The 19779-nt window shown below is 35.6% G+C and overlaps 1 protein-coding gene across 3 annotated transcripts in view; it reads left to right on the top strand.

The window, feature by feature from the left end:
- SLC25A21 (solute carrier family 25 member 21) overlaps nucleotides 1-17084 on the top strand; it is a 227266-nt gene extending 210182 nt beyond the window's left edge. For all 3 annotated transcript variants that reach the window (XM_056492658.1, XM_056492660.1, XM_056492659.1), the window contains exons 5-10: nucleotides 950-1009; nucleotides 2704-2811; nucleotides 6760-6924; nucleotides 11929-12110; nucleotides 12927-12979; nucleotides 15373-17084. In XM_056492658.1, coding sequence (XP_056348633.1) covers nucleotides 950-1009; nucleotides 2704-2811; nucleotides 6760-6924; nucleotides 11929-12110; nucleotides 12927-12979; nucleotides 15373-15443 — 639 coding nt within the window. In that variant the 3' untranslated portion in view covers nucleotides 15444-17084. The remainder of the gene's footprint in view (nucleotides 1-949; nucleotides 1010-2703; nucleotides 2812-6759; nucleotides 6925-11928; nucleotides 12111-12926; nucleotides 12980-15372) is intronic.
- The last annotated feature ends 2695 nt before the right edge of the window (nucleotides 17085-19779 follow it).

The following is a 19779-nucleotide window of genomic DNA, read 5'->3' as shown; positions in this document are numbered from 1 at the left end:
TGACCCGTGCATCTTAGACTTCATGTCCACAGACAAGGAGCTAGGCAGGAAAGTCTGTTTCCCTATGCCAGCAGGAAGCTTCCTACTGACATCAGTGCAGTCAGAGTTATTCTAAACCTTCTTGGAAGAAGAAATCCATTCATTTTTTATGCTTTGGTTTTTATAAGAATTCACAGAAAATTAATGGGTTTGTGTGTCAAGAAATGGTGAGTTGCAAAGTGAGCCATTTGCAATTCATTTGCCTTTCACCATGTTGGTGCAGGTGAAGCTGATCTTATTTCATCTTGAAATTCAAAAATTCAAAGAGTACTGATTTCAAGACATCCTCCAAGGAATTGCAGATGCTCAGAACTTCGAAGCACCACTGTTTGAAAGCAGACAATTGACTGAAAGATTTATTTGTAAAGAGAGAAGAAGAAATGTGCCTGTTGACAGTAGAAGATTATAAAAATGACAGACTTTCAATCTTCAAAATCCACAATTATATCTCTCTGATGAGAAGCAGACTAGTGTTTGAGAAATGCAAAAGTGATTGCAGCACATTACATTAAGGATGTGAGGGTGATTTCTTGCAAAAATTGATACATCTGCTACTACATTTAAACTAGTATATGAAAGTTAATGGCAGAGGAAATGTTTATAAATTTAAAATATGCCCTATATGATGTAAGTTAACTCTTAGATAAAGCATTACTTGAATTGCACTTATGCTGCTATTTTGCATGACACACTAATACAATCATTTCTGAAGCCTGATTGTCTACTCTTCCACATCTAACACTGCTACAAAGAGTGTGAAATAAAAGTGGCTTACATTTATTTTGCAGAACTGCATTCAGCTGCTCAGGAAATGAGGTAGTGAAATTCCATTTTAGCCTGCTTTTTACTAATTGATATAAGTAACTAATAACTTTTTTCAATTCAATTTCATTCGACCTTCTATTCACAGTTTTTTACCTTTGAACAATACAAGAAGCTGCTGGGATATGTGTCATTGCCACCAGGACTGGTATGTATGGATAAAGAGCTTCATGTTCTAATGTGTCTGCTCAACAGTCTGTCTCATCACAAAGAAGAAGCCCAAAATTAAAGGGTCCAGCTCAATCCAGAGTTTTTCAAAACACACTCGTCCCTTGAAAACATTGATAAGCATTTATCAAAATTGATAATTTATGTTTATAAATTATGTAAGAATGTAAAGCATAGTAAATATCTATTTTTCATAATGATGACATCACAACTTTAGGAAACAATTGATCTTTTTAAGGCTGTGCTATAAAGGTTTTGGCAATTTCAAAGTTTCAAAAATTTTCCAAATTTTTGAAATACTCCTTTAAAGTGCATCATTTCCATTCATCTCCCTTTAATTGTAGTGAGTGAATGGTCATGGAATTCTATTAATGAGGTTCAAGCAAGTTTTCTCTTCCTCTTCCTCGTCCTCTTCCTCTTAATTTTTCCACTGACCTTGTAGCTGCAGTACTGTTACTGTAGAGGCATTTTTGGTCCTAAAGTAGTGAGGGAAAAAGAAAGCTGAGGGGGATTCTGGTCTAAGCCAGGCAGAATGTTTCTAGGTACCTTCTATCAAGGGAATATTTATTATTAAAAGACAGATGCATGGATTAGCATCATCTTCCTACTGGCTTCAGTCTCATGGTTGATGATTAAATGTTCCCATCTTACTGGAAAAATCAAATTGTTGGTAACACAATCTTCTCCAAAGGCAGCAAGACTGGAGTTTGCCACTACCCTTCTAATTTTCCATTCCTCTCTTTCTTGAGCTCTAAGGAGTCCCTGCTCAAATCCCTCTGTGTTCAGTGAGTTTTTTCCACTTGTTTTTTACCTTACTATTGGTTTCTTTGAATTTCAGCAAATGTGCTCACTACAATATATTTTGGTACTAGGATTTTTTTCAGCACCTATAGAGTTTGGGGATGTTAAGGCAATAAATGTGTAAAGTGATCATTAAATTTGATCCCTCTGATTTTTCTCAATTGACCTAAATATTTTAGCACTATTTTTTGTTCAAAACAAATTAAAGTATCTTAAAATGCTGCGTCGTGTGGGATATGCAAAGCAAAGCAGTGAATATCTCCATATCTATGACTGAAATGCCACCAGCTTCTCAGAAATTTGAGAATGCAATGAATGCTGACATTTCTCTGTGTGCCAGTCATTCCCATACAAACCTTTCTAGGATTGTTAACCACTAGGTGAACATTCTACTTGTGCAATTTGCTGAAGTACTGAATTATTTTCATTTTTTACACGTATTTTTAAGTTAATAAATTAGTGTTATGAGCTTAATGCTCAGTTCAGAGGTTTTATTTTTTTCCATTGCTGCATAATTACACTTATATTTGTGTTATTATTCAGAGTCCACCCAAAGATAACATGAGGACATTCTTTTTCCACTTCTTCCACATTTGCGTAATAATTTGGTCCCACATTTTCCCTTCCAGCTGAAAAGAGAATACATGGACATGGAGAACTGTGACATTTTGTTTTGATTGTTTTGGAATATGGTTTATGGCTATTGTCATATTGTCTTCATGAACTGTCAGCATCTAATCAAGGGCTAAAGTTGTTTAGCAATAGAATACTGCTGCATTACTGTAATCTTGCAGTTTGTATCCCTCAGTTTCACAATCTGATGTAGAAGATATTTTACTGCTTACTATTTAATTGTCATGTTAACTTTCCTAGGCATTTGCAGTTGCTGGCTTGGGCTCTGGGTTGACAGAGGCAGTTGTGGTTAACCCATTTGAAGTGGTGAAGGTTACCTTACAGACCAATCAGAGTGCCTTCACAGAGGTAGGAAAATTGCTTTATTCTCCTTTTTCCACTTTATTTGGCATCATGCACTTTGAGGTGAATGTCTGTAATATATTGGTGGATGCAAATGATTTTCTCCAAAAGCTTAGCAGAAATGGAAGAGACCCAATAGACCATGCCTTCAGATATGCAGAGATGCATGCAGTATTGTCAGAGGCATCAGCATCTCCACTGGAAATACTCTGGGCCTGAAATGCACCTTCATCCCTCCCAAGCAGCCAGCAACCCCTGCACTGTGAGGAATTATACCCAGGAGTACAAACCTGAGCCCCTGTACATAGCACATTTACCCCAGCAGGCTCCAGATTTCAAGTGAGCACTGAAAATTAGCATAAAACACCACAGCCCTGTGCCCTACACAGAGTCCTGCTGCTGTATTTTACACTGTGTTTCTTGGATGAAACTTTTATTAGCACAAACTGGAAAATTGTTATATAACAAGTACATTGATAATTTAAATTCTTGCTTCACTTCAGAGTTTTGGTATTCAAATATTGTTTTGTCCAAAGAAGTCATTGTGCAAAACATTGTTCATGATTCTGGGTACTGCTGAAAGGGGGAAAAGATTAAACTGGAAAACAGTGATTCATGAAAATCAAGTGTTCTCAGGAATGCACTAGCTTCTGTTAATTTTTTTATGCAGAAGATGTTACAGGATAAAGTGAAGGAAGGCAGTAACACAGTTCTTTTTTTCCCTCACTGAATAAAAATAACAGTTGTCAAATCATCTTTTTCAAAATCTTTTGAGAAATCAGCTATACCATGGTAGAAATGCCAAATTACATAAGCATCACATGAAAAGGTTGGGACATGATTTTTGCATATACTACTATTAAGTTTTGACTGACTTAATACTTGTATGCCTTGTGGCACTCATCTGCATAGATTGAACACTTTGGGGGATGCACAGTAAAGAGATTTATGACCTGGGCATTTATATAATCTGTTTGGGCCAAGCTCCTCAAGTACACTCTGGAAAAATACAGCTACTATTTGATTTCCAAATGTCATGGAGTACCTACTCCATAACTCATCCAGAAAAGTATTTTCTTCCAGAATAAATTTTTAAATGTTTGGTAAACTCCTGTTCAATTCGTAATGCATATGAAAGACGTGTTTATTTGCTGCAAGCCTCCAGTCTAGACATTTTTTAAACTTGGGCAGCAAAGCCACTAAACAGATAAATCATGTAAAGCAAGAGTAAAATATTTAGGATCCTGGGAGGAGAGAGACTGAAAGTAGGAAAAAGCAATGTGTGAGAGGATCTGTCTGTCAAGAAGATGATGTGATAAAAATTAAGTGATTGCTGCTTGAGCAGTAGTGATAAACATATATTCTGGATATTTCTGCTTCACAGTTGTGCCAGTGTAATTATCCTAGCTTTAAAATCCCTCTACTTTTAAATATAAACAAACCACTGTTACATTTCGAACAAATTGTTCCTTGTAAAGTTGCAAAAGACCAATGTATCCTTTCACTTCATACATTTTAATTTTTTCTGCACTGAAAAATTTATAACAAAGTCTGGGGTGTTTTATTTTGTAAATTTTAGCCAATTACTTCCTTTAGTTATAGCATCCCTTCCTTGGTGACCATCAGAATAGTACAATAATCAAACTGTAGCTGTCCAAAAGCATTCTGAGTTGTTCAGGTGAATATTCTCTAATTTAATTTAAATGCAAAATTTCACAAAATCCAAATAATAGTATATTATCACACAAATAAAATTGTGACAGAATGGTATTTGGACTTTACTAGAAACCTAGTTTACATTGAAAATATTAACTACTTGCTCTAGGAAGAAAAATCCAAGGGAAATTAAGTTCTTAAATCACAAAGATTGTTATATCACAGACATATTAATTTTTAATATATTTTTTAAAATGTTAGAGCTTCAAAATTCACTGTAAATTAGAAAAAAACTCCAGCGACTTTATACCTTGACATCAAGTTCTCATTAAGAAAATGTTAAAGAACATTCCACAATAAAGCATGTAAACTCAAGCCCATTGGAAGAAGCATGTCCAGAGGTTATATTATACAGCTTGAGGCATTACCATGCACTGTTTTTCTAAAAGGTTTAAGTAAAGTGTGTACCTATCCCATTGTGGAGCTTTCATACTACATGATGAAACCTAATGCAGTTCACATATTTCTCTGACTATTGTATAGAAATAATAAATATATCTTGTTTAAAAGGAACAAGGAAGAGCATGAGCACATACACTCACACCCAGACTCCAGCACACCCCCAAAGCAAATATTCACACCCTGCAGTGACAGCTGAATTGTTCTGTGGTGGCAGATCATCTTTCGGGGGCTGATGGATTTAAAGAGGAAGGCCACTATAAATCACGTATCAGCCCTTTTGTAATGGGGATTGCTGTGGGTAAAATTAATGGTGGCTTTTTGTTAAAGCAAACTGCAAGAAGCCCAGCACCATGTTGTTTGATTTTCCTTTTTTTTTTCCCCTTTCCCTGTAGCCCTGGATAGCTCACTGGCTATAGAAGCTGGTGTGATGATTAAAATCTTCTCACCTGACAGAAGAGTTACGATTAATTAAACAAATACAATTTTCTGGTTTATGATGAGAAGAATCTGACTCCAGATTCCACTAAGTAGGTCTACATTAAGGAAAAGTCAACAGCTGTGTGAAGTGCATTAACTCCAGGTGTTTGTACAATAAATTCCTCTGTCTAAGGTCCTTCCATCATCCATGATGAACCTCAGACCTTCTGTGGCTTGCTCAGTTGACATGCTGACACCTCCTTTGGTAAAAGGGAAGTGCTGCCAGAGTCCTCTTTGTTACTGAAGGACTGAAAAGGGAAGTCAGGTGTAGATACTGCAGGTGTCTATATTTGGATTTATTAATCCCATCTCAGGTGTTCAGCAAGTGACAGGCTTCCCCTCTGACTCATGAGTAAATCCATATTCAAGAAAAGGGATGCCAAGGGATACCTTAATATTGAAGGTTGCTGTATTATTTCTTAAAGGTCTAATGTCCATTTCTGGAGCCCAAAAATGATGTTATCCAGGTTTAGTATCTCCACTTTAGAAAAGATTCTGATTTGAATTCTTGGGAGTAGATAGAAAACTAAATTCTAGTAAAATATATGCAGAGCATTAACAGGATAATATTAGTTAATAAATATGAAAAAACAGAATGAAACTTTGTATTAAAGATTAAACTCATCAGTAACCTAAATAACCATTCATATGCTGTTTCAGATATAGTAGCATGATTTGGCTGGTGCTGTTGATCTACCACAGTGATATTTTGAAATGGAAAGCTATTAAACAAATAAGTGTATTGAAATTAGTGGTATTCACAGTACTGTAGTCAAAATTCTTTTATATTTTCATGTTTGAACCTCCTAGTGGAAGTCATGTTTTGCCTTTCTAATTATAGATTTGGTTACTCAGAGCTTTATGGCTTTTTGGGGTTTTTTGGCTTTATGCTTTGGAGAAAGCCAAACTCTATTCATCAACTTTTTGAAAGTAATGTTTCTATAATGCTGCTTAAAAATGTAAAATATTCAGAAGGGGAATAGCTAATTCTGAATATCATGGTATATTCAAAAAAGATCAAAAATGCATGAGGTCAAGCAGATTCTGTCTGATATGAGGCAGTTTCTTTCTTTTTGCCTTTTATGAAATGGAAATCTGTTACAGCACTACTCTTTGACAGTACTCAAGTCCTGCTTTCATCTTATTCTGCAAACAGAAAAAACAAGGAATCTTTTTTTAATTAAAGTTGTGATTTTTATATGGTCACAGGAAAGGAAAAATAACAAATACGGTGATACTTAATATAAAATTACAAGAATTGGCAGCACTGTGTTTGTCAACAGGATGGAAATGATCTATGTTTATTGTTTTCTTTTCGTAAAACTGATCTCTTCTTTCTTTTGCTTAACTTGTGTGTAGCAACCATCTAGCTTTGTTCAAGCTCAGCAGATCATTAAAACTGGTGGTCTGGGCTCCCAAGGACTCAACAAAGGCCTTACTGCAACACTGGGCCGTCATGGAGTTTTTAACATGGTTTACTTTGGATTCTACTTCAATGTGAAAAACATCCTTCCAGTCAATAAAGTAAGTTCTTCTTACAGTGCAATAGACAATCAGATAAGAGGTTTGACATTTTAATTCACACTCTATTTTCTGTGGTATTTATGATAAACGGTGACTGACCTGGCTCTGTTTTGCAGAAATCCGTAGCATTTTAATGGAAACAAGTTAAGGACTTGATCTCACTTTTTAAGCAAATCTGAGTCTAGTCATATTTCAATTGTAATTTTTGTGAATTTCCCTTTATAGCATGGTAGCAGTGCAGAAAGGCAGCAAATGAGATACTGACATGTTGTGCTTATGTTGATTATGTATACACCTTTTTTTGTGGTAAACTGGCTTAGAAGAGAAAAATCAGTTTCTAGAACTTCTGCCAGTATTCACAAAGGGGCTAAGCTTGCAGAGGTGACTGAGCTGCAGTATGTAGGTTGTTCTGGCCAGAACTCTATTTACTCAGAAGAGAGTTCAGCCTAGTAGTGAAGGATGACAGGGAAGTTTCATCCTTATGGGACAGAGACAGTCCAAAACAGGAGGTAAAGGGTCATGGATAGGGACTTTAAATCTTTTCATATTAAAGAAAAAAAACATTATAGCTGCAATTTCACTTAAAGAAATTTTGATAGTCTTGTATTACTTTAAATAACAAAGGAGGCAAGCATTTACAACAAAAGGAAATTTTACTAATGAAAATGTGGTAGTATCAGCAACTTTCTAAATGACTGTGTGAGAAACAACTAATGGTTTATTAATGATTCCAGTATGCTGCTTATTGAAGTCTGTTTTCACTAATGTGATTTTTAGATGATGACAGTTAAACAGTCACAGGTGTAATATGTAGTGATATACATGTAAGAAGGTGCAATTCACATCAAAAGGGATCGGTTTCTATTCCCAGATGAAGTAACACCTCTTTTTTTTCTGCACTTCTGAGTAGCCTGGTATTTTTGTTGGCAGCGTTGTGTAAATGGAGAAAAGCTCCACTTCTTATTTGCAGATTATTACAGTAAATTGAATTGTTCAAGAGCAGCTGACCCACAAGTTTCTACAAGTTTCTTACAGTGTATCTAAGCATATTTTACAGTGTAATTTAATCACACATTCTAAAAAGTCAAGGCACAAGCACAGCTTGTTACTAAGATAGGAGTAAACACTTTTGTGTTGATCAAAAGATTAAAAAATTATAATCACTATGCAGAAAATTCAGGAAAATATGCAGGTAAGGACAGAGACTAGTATGCAGTTCCTATGGGAATCATGGGAAATGTTCTTGCATAGGAATTGAATAGTAATAATACTTGGCATAAGCATGCTTTCCTAGCCTTCAAGATGTTAAAAACCAGGAAACAAGTATTACATTATTAGAGATATTCAGAGCTTTATGGTCTAAAGGAAATTAGTACTTTATACAGATTTTTTTTATGATGCAGAAAAATTTTAACATCTACAACACGGGTTTAAATATATGCAGAAAACCAAAGGGAAATTACTTCAATGTCAGCCAGTGGCCCAGCTATCCTCAAATATTATCAAAATCAAGGGGCAATTTAGTCAGTGTGGGATTAACTGCAAGTAAGTGGAGAGGTTTTCCTCTCCAGTGCACAGTGCCTTACATGGTGGCTTGCACAGTGGCTACATCTGTGCTGGAATGGAGTAGCAGCCCTGGAGCTCGGCTGCCTGTTCTGTTGGACACTCCGTGGCACAGCTCCATCCCTGGCCAGCCAGCATCAGCTCCTGGGTGTGGCTTAGGGGCTGGTGAAGGCAAGGAACCCTTCCCAATGGGTTGGTTTCATGCAGCCAGTCTGTTTTAAATGGTGATAACATTCTGTAGTGCTAATAAAGCTAAGAGGGCTCTCTAGGCTAGCCAACATCAGTGCTATAGACAATACAGAGAGACATGGCCAGTAATTCTGATCAAACTCCCATTAAAATCAATGCAGACCTTACCCTGAATTTAAGAAGACATAGATCAGGCCTCATCTGGCTGGTGCTAGCCAACGTTATGTCTCAGGGACTTACATGAATTGAATTTCACTTCAGTGACTGCTAAATTGAAGTATTTGACAATAATTTATGACCTGTAACTTAAACCTCTTCTGCCAGTGGGCAGGTACTAGAGGCTTAGAGTTATCAAACCTGCACAAGGAATTTGGTAGAAGCTGGTTTGCAGTTAATATTGAAAAATATTAAACTGTTGTTAATTTGTCTAGATTTCTGGCATACTTGATTTCATTACAAGATCTATTTTGTTAACTTTGTATCTATTGCCAGAAAAGAAAGTTTTAAAGCCAGTCTTGTAATATTGGCAAATATATAAAAATTATAATATATAAAAAATGAGAAGTAAGAATACTACACTTGTGAATTAACTTTGGCTATTGACTATATATTTGCTGTCCACCATCTGTAACATAAGTGGAAAATGTGTGAAAGTCTCTGAATGAGCCTTTTAACTGTCAGCTAAACTATGCATTAAATTTGCATCCAAATTAGGGATGTTTGCTGCCTATTTTGCCAATAACAATAAATTTTGTAGGTTGAATGGTCAAATGATATCAATTACATGTGTGGGTTGTAAATGTCCATGATGAATAATTTTTCATATGTTCAGTCTATTCTGCTAAACAGACCATTTACAATCAACCTTGTGCTCTGTTTACTGAACATGGAATAAGCCAGATTTCTTTCAATGGCCACTAGTGTACCAACCATAGAGAATTAGCAGCTATGCCTCTGCCCTAGCAATGCAATTATTTTGCAATGGCATCTACTTTTATACTGCATTTCATAGGTGTCCAGCAGCTTTCACTTAGCAATTTTTTATCATAATTAGATTTGCTTTTAAATATTACTTTCATTAAAACTTTTGCTCACTACCACCTCCAAGTGGCTGCCACATTTCTTAACAGTGTGAAATTTCCTCACATCTGTTAAAAGCCCCCTTTGACTCGTGGCCAAGACTGATTTCAAGCTGGGCACTGCCAGCCCCAGCCACTGCAGATGTGCCTCCTGTTACCAGGGCTGCTGCATCACAGCAGGGGTGCTGAGCAGTGCATTGTCTTGTAAGAGAAAGGGGCTCTGAACTCCTGGAGGCAAAGAAGAGAAGGGGAACCCAAAAGGGCTGTTCAGCTTGGTGAGTAAGCAAAATAGCAGATAATAATTTTATTGTAGTAGCTTTCAGATCCATGCCAACATAGAAGTTCTGTACAGGAATAGAGAGTGAAAAGTGGATGTGGTGCAATGGATTTGAAGAAATAGTAAGCCAAGATGATTTAGGAGAAGATTGGATCAGAATGAGTGGTGTTATTACCTCAGAGCCACTAAGCTCTGCTTTTAGAAAAAAAATTAATTTGGATTTTTGACACCTAAATTTATATTGAATCTTTATACTAATGAAATTGCCCAGATATTGCAGTGATTAATTTCATTGAAAAACCTTTCCCATGAGGTTTATGATAAAAAATCAAGTTATAGCAAAGCTGGTGTTGACTATGGTACATTTGGTTAGAGTCGAGTTTTGTGAGTGGGCAAAATTCTTCAAAAGGGCTCTTCTTTTCTTCTCTAGATACCAGAAATATTGCCTTTATTCTATTTGCATTTAAATCACTGTATGTACAGAATAAAGAACTTTTTTGCTAAGATCTTTTCTAAAAAAAGGCTACAGTTCTTGTACCACAAGCGATTCTAATTTTTTTAAGCTATCAGTACGTTTCATGTTTTGTAAAATCAAGGTATTGAGGTTTTTTTGCAAGAAATTAAGACATCTGTTGATTTTGACATTTCTTTCTTAACACCTGTATGGGCTTCATCCAATGTATATTATGGAAGCTTTAATTTATTTTTCTTGTTGCTAATCTGGAAATGAAAACTTCTTTCTTGGTTTCTTTTTCATTTAAAAACATATCAGCTTAGGAAACAAAAAGCTGTCTTATTTTAACATTGTGTTGATGTTTTAACCCATAAAGATCACATGTTATTTTAATGATGATTTTCTATAATTAAAGCACCTTCATGACAGAAGTAAGCTGCGTATAAAGAATCTGATGTAGCAAAAAAGTGTCCCCCTGTTGAAAACCGACAGCAAAACCAAATTATGTGCATAGGAAATGTTCTGGAACACACTTCCCTGTGACTTCCACTACTTAGAGAAATAGGATTAAACCTGCTTCAAGGGACTTTGACTCCCAGATAAACTCTGGGCTCTTTGATGTCCTAGAAATGCCAAAGTAGGAGGTCTTTCTAAAAGATCAAATAAAACCCAGTTGAACTGTGAACTGTGAGTGAGCAAAGAAGTTTTTAGATGCACGTCTAACCTACTTCTAACTTTTACCGTGTGCATATAGTAGGGTTCAGAAACAATCTGTTGTAAATTCTTCAGCCAATTAGCTGAGTGAATTACCAGCGTTTATAATGCACAGAACGTGGAGCCTCTCTTGCCTCTGAGTTGTGCCGAGTTGGATTGTTAATAACAGGAAGCTAGCACTTCTCAGTACAGTGGATCAGCTACATGTGAAAATAAATGTAAAAAACCTGGAGGGGAATGGCAGCAGACTGAGATTAGTCTTTATTTAATTTAGCATTTGGGGGTCCAACACACAAATGAGTGTTTTAGTAGGCTTCATGGTGGAAGTTGCTGTCATTTGTAAAATATTCTGGCCAATTAGCTAATAGTGTGCTTGGATTTCTCCTGTTTTGATACAGTAATACTAAGTACATTGTGAAGCCCAATTATACAAATCATCCCCATATGCCATACCAGTCTTTCTTTATGAACTGTGTTTATAAATCCTGTGTGAGGAAATGTGTACTTCAGCAATTTAGACCATGTGTAAAAACATAGCCAATAGGATTGTCAAGAAAACAAGTTCCAGCGTAGGAAATCCTAATGTGTTCCGCTAAAATAACACGAGTGTGTTGTGTGAGTTTTCTGATTAAATGCTTATTACTTTATAGTGCTTAACCTGCACAGGTCTTTCCGTTTCCCTTTTTAATTCTTTCTTTCCTCTTTTTTTTCTTTTTTTTTTTTTGTAGGATCCAAATTTGGAGTTTTTGAGGAAATTTGGAATCGGGCTAGTCTCGGGAACAATAGCCTCAATTATTAACATTCCTTTTGATGTTGCAAAAAGTAGGATTCAAGGACCACAGCCAGTTCCTGGAGAGATCAAGTACAGAACCTGTTTTAAAACTATGGCAACAGTCTATAAAGAGGAAGGGTAAAACATTCTTATTTTAATAAATGTCCAGACCTCTGTTTTAGTTCATCTGGGTCTATAAAACCACGTTGTTATATTTCAGATTTGATGGGGACCATTAAGCCACCCTGAACTCACATATCAAAAGAGCCTAATGTAGCATTTTGAAAATTTATTTTATAATTACAAGGACATATCTTCCTACTACATATGAATGTTTACAAGAGACTTACAAGATGATTATTGCATTGTCAAAATTTATGTTCCCCAAGTAAATGCTTCATATATCTCGTGTAATTTTTTCAATTCTTCATTTTGTAAAAGGAAAATATGAACAGAAAACAGACTATTTCTCAATTTAATCTAATTGCAATTATGCAGGCCTCTGTACCTTTAAAATTATTGCTGAAATAATTAAACTGAGGACAGATCCTTGTGGTAATAACGTTTTCCAACTTTTAAAAATATTTCTCAAGTGGTGACTGAGTTGTGGCTTTGATATTCAATTATATCAGTCATTTTGTCCCTGTATGCAGCTGTTGTTAACAGACTTGTCTTGAAAGTAAACCCATCTCACTGATTAAAGTCATATTTCTGATTGGCTAGGCTCACAACATTGCTTTTGTGACTGAACATTGATTAACTTTTTCTCTTCATCTGATCTGCCTCTGTAAAATGTTAAAATCCAGATACAGCTTGCTATTGAACACATGTAATTTCAAATAATTGCTTCTAAGTGCTCTGCCAGCATTTTAACAAACATATGCTACAATTCCATTCTTCTTTTAGAGCAAGAATATTGTTTGAAATGTTTTGTTTGTTTTTCTTCTGCTACAGATTTCTGGCTCTGTACAAAGGCTTGCTTCCCAAGATCATGAGGCTGGGTCCAGGTAATTTTACTTCTGTCATTTCTGTTTTGCTTTTGTTCTTGCTTTTTCTTCCCATTTTTTTCATTTTCTTGAGAAAATGTAATGAATATCAGTCAATTAAAGGAATCAAAATGTCTTTCACTTTGAACAGTTTCTTCTTTTAAAATAGCATCTTCTAGTAGTATCATGGATAGATTTGGTTAAATTTGTGTCTAAAAAATAATTTAGACATATACATTGGAGAATTGCAGATCCGAGTAATTGCTGGTTTGTGCAATTATTTTATTTATGGACATGCAGAGGACAGAACTGTAAAACTTCTGGAAGTTTCTTAAAGTTTCCTATTCCTTCTAATGTGATCTTTTGAGTTCAATAGGACTATTCCATACCTATGTGAAGTCAGCCTAAAATGTAGGTTAGAGTCTTTCCATAAAATGCACTCAACTAGCCAAAGCACAGCTCAAGCATATCAAATTCCAGTTATTTTCTTCTTCTGTGCTCTATGTGGGCAGAGAGTAAAAAGCTGATGGCAGATCTGGGAAGAGACTTGTACGGCCCTGGAAAACAAAGGGAATAAGGATATCTTAAAACTTGTGTTGTTGTTTGACCCCTTCTTACTAATTGTTACTCCAAATGTGAGAGCACAGGGGTATACATGTGAGAGCTGTATCTTCTTTGGCTTTTAGAGGCTTTTTTTCCTGACTGGTTTTGATTAATCATGAAAGCAAAGCACTGGGCACTCAGACTTTGTCAGCCCACAAAGGCAGTCTACGTCAAAAAGAGCAGAAGCCCCAATTTGAACAGTATCCCATTTCCAAGAAATTGTATTTCCAGTTGTTCAAGCTGGTTGTTTAATATGCAAGAACACACATAGGTAAAGCAAGTAGGTACAGAGCCTGTTCTGCAGTATAAAGGAGGCATTAGGTTTGTCTGTAAATGTTTGCATATCCAATCCATCTGGCTAAGTACTAGACCGTGCCTGGTTATTGTGCAGGGTGAGGGAAAAGGTGGGGAGGGGAAACAAGGAGCTCTGGAGCTAAAAGCCTTTTCCCTCACACTCCAAAGATACTAGATTACATACAATACAAAGAGAAGGCAGTGTTTAGCTTTCCCAGTACCTCTTAGCACAGCAGATTTTGGAATAAAATTTTCCATCTTACAAATGACTATGCATTCTGGCCCAAATCCAGCAAGTCAGGTTTAACTTTCTGATGAAACAATAATACAGTCTTTATTGTGACTGGGAAGGTAATTCCTTCTTCCAACATGTGAGTGTTTACAGGAAGAGCTACACAATCAGATCACACTGTATGAGATTTGGAATCAGCCTTGATTTGAGTTCAAATCACATCTTAGACCTTGTGTCTATGATTTGTTTGCTGGTCAAAGCCTTTTGCAAACATCTGCCCTCTCTAGCTGTCTGTGAGTTCCTTTTCATAGAAAATTTCGACTCTGATGATGGTTCTGTAGGATAAATGATAGGGAGAAACTCAAGTAGGAATTCTGTGTGCCTGCTTGTCTTAGCCTATCCCTAGAAGGGTGAGCCCAGTTCAGCCTCGTTTGTTTTTAGGTGCCACTCCAAGACACCAACTGAACCAACAGGCAAAGGCAAGAAGATACTTATGCCCCAGTGCTGGACCCCACAAATAATACATTTTTACTCATGCAGCCTGGTTTGCTTTATCCATGTTCTCCAACTAGAAGCTTCTCTGTGTGTTTAGTTATATATATATACCCTCTGAAATGTTCATTTTTTAATCTCATACAGTAATTACAGCCCAGTTACAGTCTGGCTTCACTAATAGTAAAGATATTTTATGGCTTTCAAGCTGGGATTTTATACTGTCACCAATTCTAGCAAATAGTGCCATTTCATTAGATTAAAACTTTACCTGAGGATTTTTAGCCAAGAAAGATTGTACTCACTTCCACACCATGATTTTCTGCTTTAGACATGGTAAAAATATAGGTGAAAACCTCTCTTGAGTCTTACCTGGAAACATTTTTATCATCCTGAAGATGAATTTTTGTCATTCCACCAGTCAAGTTGCTCTTTCATGGCCAAGTCTAATTAAACAGGCACACAAATATATATACATATATTCAGATGTAAATGTTCACTTTTCAAAGAACAAAGGAAAAATTAATCTTGAAAAAGTATTAGGAAAAATCACACTAAGGGTGAATTTGATTTAATATACAAGCTATTTATATCAACTTTATGATCTACTATTAAGTAATATTGGTATGCTATATGAATTTGTGAATTTTTAGTGGGCTCTGGAAATAGTAGAATTATCTATTTTGTAAATAAACCTTGCCATATTTTTGTTTATATTACACACTAGAAATGCTCTATAAAATCTTGAAAATACTGGATTTTCTGTGCAGTAAAATGATATCTTTTCTTCCAGGTGGTGCAGTGATGCTTTTGGTTTACGAATACGTTTATGCGTGGCTTCAGGACACAGTTCATCACAAGTAGCACTTCTGAAAAATGTGCTCTTTAAAATTACATGCATTCTAAAATACACTATAATAAAGCAAAAGTGATTCTTATCCTTTACAGTGTTGAATACTCTGAGATTGCACTGATGTTAATACAAGTTCCAAACAAATATGCTTTCTAGATCCTGATCCAAGAAAACATTTAAGTACATGCTTTTCTGCAAATGCATAATTAAATATCGTTTGGCTTTTGTAATTGTTTTGCTGGATCAAGAGAAAATATAAAGCAGACATAAGACAGTGAGTTTGTCAAGGACAAACTGAAATTTCTTGACACAGAATCATTCTATGTAATGATGTACTTTTAAAAAAATTTCAGCTGAAATGGCGAGATAAAAACTTTCAGGGTATTTTAAAGGAAAAAGTAGAATAATCCTAGGGGGGCAGATGCTAAGCTAATGTAAACTGACAGCTCCATTGGCTCCACATTAAGAAAATTATCCATACTCTGCAACCCTTCAGTCAGTCTTGGGTCCAGTTTCAATTCAGCCCAGTATGGTTTCAGCATTCATGGAAGACCTTTTCAAGTTCTTGGGAGTTTGGATAGAAAAGGACAGCACAAGTAGCCACAGCCTTAAAAAACATGCATACTGCTAAATATCCAACTTGTTCTTAGCCATATATACGATATAAATCTCATTCAGATTGTAGAAGATACTGAAAGAAATTAGTATGCATCAAGTTACATAAAAAAGCAAACTAACATGGGATTCATAGAATAAATGAGTATATAAATTAATAGAAAAAAGTAATTTTAGGCATATGAGATTTTACTGCAAATTCTTATCCACTTTGATATACTATTCCAAAAGAGCTGTCCTGTGATAAAAATGCTCAGTGCACCTTGACCTTTAACCTTCCATTTCCACCATGGAATGGTGAAACAAAGTTGTAGACTTTGTAGACATCTGCAGTTGTAATTAGCTAGTCATGCACCTTTCTGTAGATAAAAAAAGTTGCTCTGAAGCTAACATTTAATATAAATACACTGTAAATATAAATATTCCAGGGATGTACTTGTGTTCTTACTAGCCATTCTAACTCCATGAAATACAGTAAATTCTGTTATGCTGATTGCAGACACAGTTTCTGTTCGTGCAGTTGTGCCATTCTACATTTTCTTTTGAAAATCTCTTTAAATAATTTAAAATCACACATTATTCTGTTATAAAAATGTCTCCATTATCTAACTTGATTTGTTGTCAAATGAACATATATCTTGCAATTGCTGAAAGTTTCAGTATCTCCCCATACTACATTCACTCTGTTAACAATAAGGTCCTTCCTCTGAAGGAGGTACAAATGTTTTCCTCAGCAATCCTAAAGAAGTATCTTTCTGCATTGTTATTTGAAAATGGCATTTCACGTGTGAAGTCTCATTTTCACAAGTGTTTTTAATGCATTGGAAAAGCAAAAAATAGAAAAAAATAAAACTTAAAAAAAATAAAAATGAAAATCTAAAAATAGAAATGTGTTTTCAGCACTTTCAAGGATGCCTGTATTAACGTGCTCAATAAGCCTTTCTTTTGTCTGAATTTGGCAACGGTGGCTTTTCATACATATGCTATTTCATAGCTAAAATCAATAAAATTAGCTCTGTTAAAGTTTATGGTTTTAAGGCAAGTGTTCCTCATTGCATTTTGTTATCAGTACTTGGCCAAAGAGAAGAGACTACTAAGATAATTTCAAAAACTAAAGCAAAGTACTTTATAATTTGTCTTTTATTAATTTAGAGCATTCAAAATATAAAAATAAAATGCTTTTAACATACTGTATATACATATATAGCCTTTGGTTTTACATCCTTTCCAACATGATTTTTTTTCAGTTAATAGCTCAGCCTGATCTTGGATAAAAGGAGAAACATTCAAAAACAGAAAACAGCATGGAATGGGAAAACAAACCTATGAGTGTGCCAGCCCAATGCCCCATTACTCCTTGTGTAGTGTAGGCTGATATTCAGTTTTACACCAAAGATCTGAACTGGGACCATGCAAACACAGTTTGGTTGAAGGGAGTATTATTGGGCTTCACTGATTTCTTTGGAAACATTTAACATTTAACACTCTTGGAATGAAGTGTAGACTTTTCAGATTAAAGAATTTTAAAAATTTAATTCTGCACCCACATCTACTGAATATACCCCAAATTGATCTGTTCATCTCAGTGGATTCATTCCAGATTTATACCCTTGTACTTGACAGCAGCAGTTATTTATCATTTTTTAGGAAACCATTCCCTTTTTCATTTAATGTAAATGGCTTCGAGCTGTGTGGTTAGTAAGTGAGCATGTTGCAGTTTTCAGTTTATCCGTGAGTATAAGCAGTGAAATAGTCCTTGGGCAAAGGAGTGTTCTACATCACAGGTTTACATTTTAGAAAGAAGTTTGTGAAACTTCACACCAAAAAAATCCATCACAGGCAGTTCACCAAGAGCAACTCTGAGCAACACTCAGTGCACGCAGCCCCATGAATTCCCATTCAGGGGTAAGGTATCATGCACAGCAGGCAGATGCACGGAGAGCTGTACCTAAACAAACACAAAACAAAAATGGTTTATGATGGTGTGTCCCATGGGAGGAATCATTCACATCATGTCCTGTCCTTGTTTAATAAATTATCATGATTTAGCTGAAGATAATGGAAATAATTGGTAGAAGCTAAGGATCTGTCTCTCTGTCTCCCAAAATACGCTAATTCCTCATTGGAGTGTCAGGAAAGACAACTTCTATTCCAGAAATGACCTCATGTTACTCAAGAAAATTTGGAAAACTTTTAACACAGGCACACTATATTACAGGCTTGCGAAGTCATGAAGCTCAAAAAGCTGTGCTTTGAAAAGTCTGTCTTCCTTATTGTTTTGTTTTCTTTTCCCTTTGGTGCCCCTTGTTTGAGTTCTATGGAAAACAATAGGTAGACTCACTAAATTCTGTAATCCAGTAGAACAACTAAGTTGAAAGCTAAAATCCTCTTGCCAACTTAATCACTTATCTACTTGATCTTTTGCTTATCTTTTTTTTTTTTCCCCATTTTATCTTTAGTGAACAGCTTGTCTGGTATTAAAGTGATTTATTTTTCATGGTGTTAAGGCTCATCTTATTTCAGCTATAACAGCATAAAGGCAGAATAACATCCATCATGTCACTAGCAGTGTGGCAGAGTGGAAATGCACTTGTGTGTGCTTTACCTTTAGTGGTTTCAAAGAAACATTCTTGGAAAAGTGTTCTACTTTTTCAAGGGTTTCAGCATCTCATTAAAGCTAGACAGCTGTTGAATACCTTTGAGCCTGAAGAACATGAATCACATCCAAGATCAGATCTTTGTTTCCTTGGGCCAAAATACAATATCTGTGTTCTTTACAGACATGCAGTTCTGTTAACTATTTTTTAGTGCAAGGAGCAAAGGTGGCAGCAGCCAGCAGAGTCCATCCATATTTCAGTGGACATATTGTACATGACATAAATACTGATTACTTAGATTGTTATAAAAATTTATCCACAGCTACCTTGGTGATGAAAGCTGGAAATCCACAAAAAGAGAACTAATTTTTAAGAGGGAACTATATTTTTCTTTCCCACTGAATTAGTGTTTAATATGGGATGCAGATAGAACAATATATGAAGAATGGGATTTTCTCCTTTGCTTTTACTATGTCTACAGTAATTTAACTTATTGAAAACACTTTTTAAAATACACAATATATTAATAGTCTATGATGGATATGAAGTGTCACACCAGGCTTTGTTTTTTTCCACATTCGTATTCTGAACATACCTACAGCATGGGAAAAGCATAATAATAGTCAGAACTTTATTGTTGCCCAAGGAAAACAGGTAAATTTTCAAAAATCAGAATGTTAGCTCTCTTGGGATTAAAGTTTAAAGCAAAATAACTGGCACGGAGTACTTGCCACTGCATACAGAAATGTAGAAAGGAAATTTGCTAGTATTAAATAATATCTCTGTTTGTAGCACCACCACCAGTATATCTATAAGGGGAAAAAAATGCTTCAGAACAACAATGTAAACTTCACCAAGAGCCATACTTTACATTCATTAAAGCAGAAATTAAAGACAAGGTCCTCTTTTAAAAATTACAACATAATCTGGACACAAGTGAGCAGAGAATGATGGTACAATTCTGTTTCTCATTGGGGTTTTTGTCTGATAGGGCTTTTTAAGCATCTCTGCACAGGTTGCACACAAACAGCATTTTCCTCTATGGTTTTCCATTTTGTTCAGGTATTTTCCATCCATTTCTGTTTGTACACTTCATATTAATGTGGTGTTTCATGAATCTGGGAGGCTGGGTATA

Source organism: Oenanthe melanoleuca, chromosome 5 (assembly GCF_029582105.1).
Source record: "Oenanthe melanoleuca isolate GR-GAL-2019-014 chromosome 5, OMel1.0, whole genome shotgun sequence".
NCBI lineage: Eukaryota > Metazoa > Chordata > Aves > Passeriformes > Muscicapidae > Oenanthe > Oenanthe melanoleuca.
The sequence above is the reverse complement of the archived record's forward strand: the minus strand, read 5'-3'. Positions and strand labels throughout refer to the sequence as shown.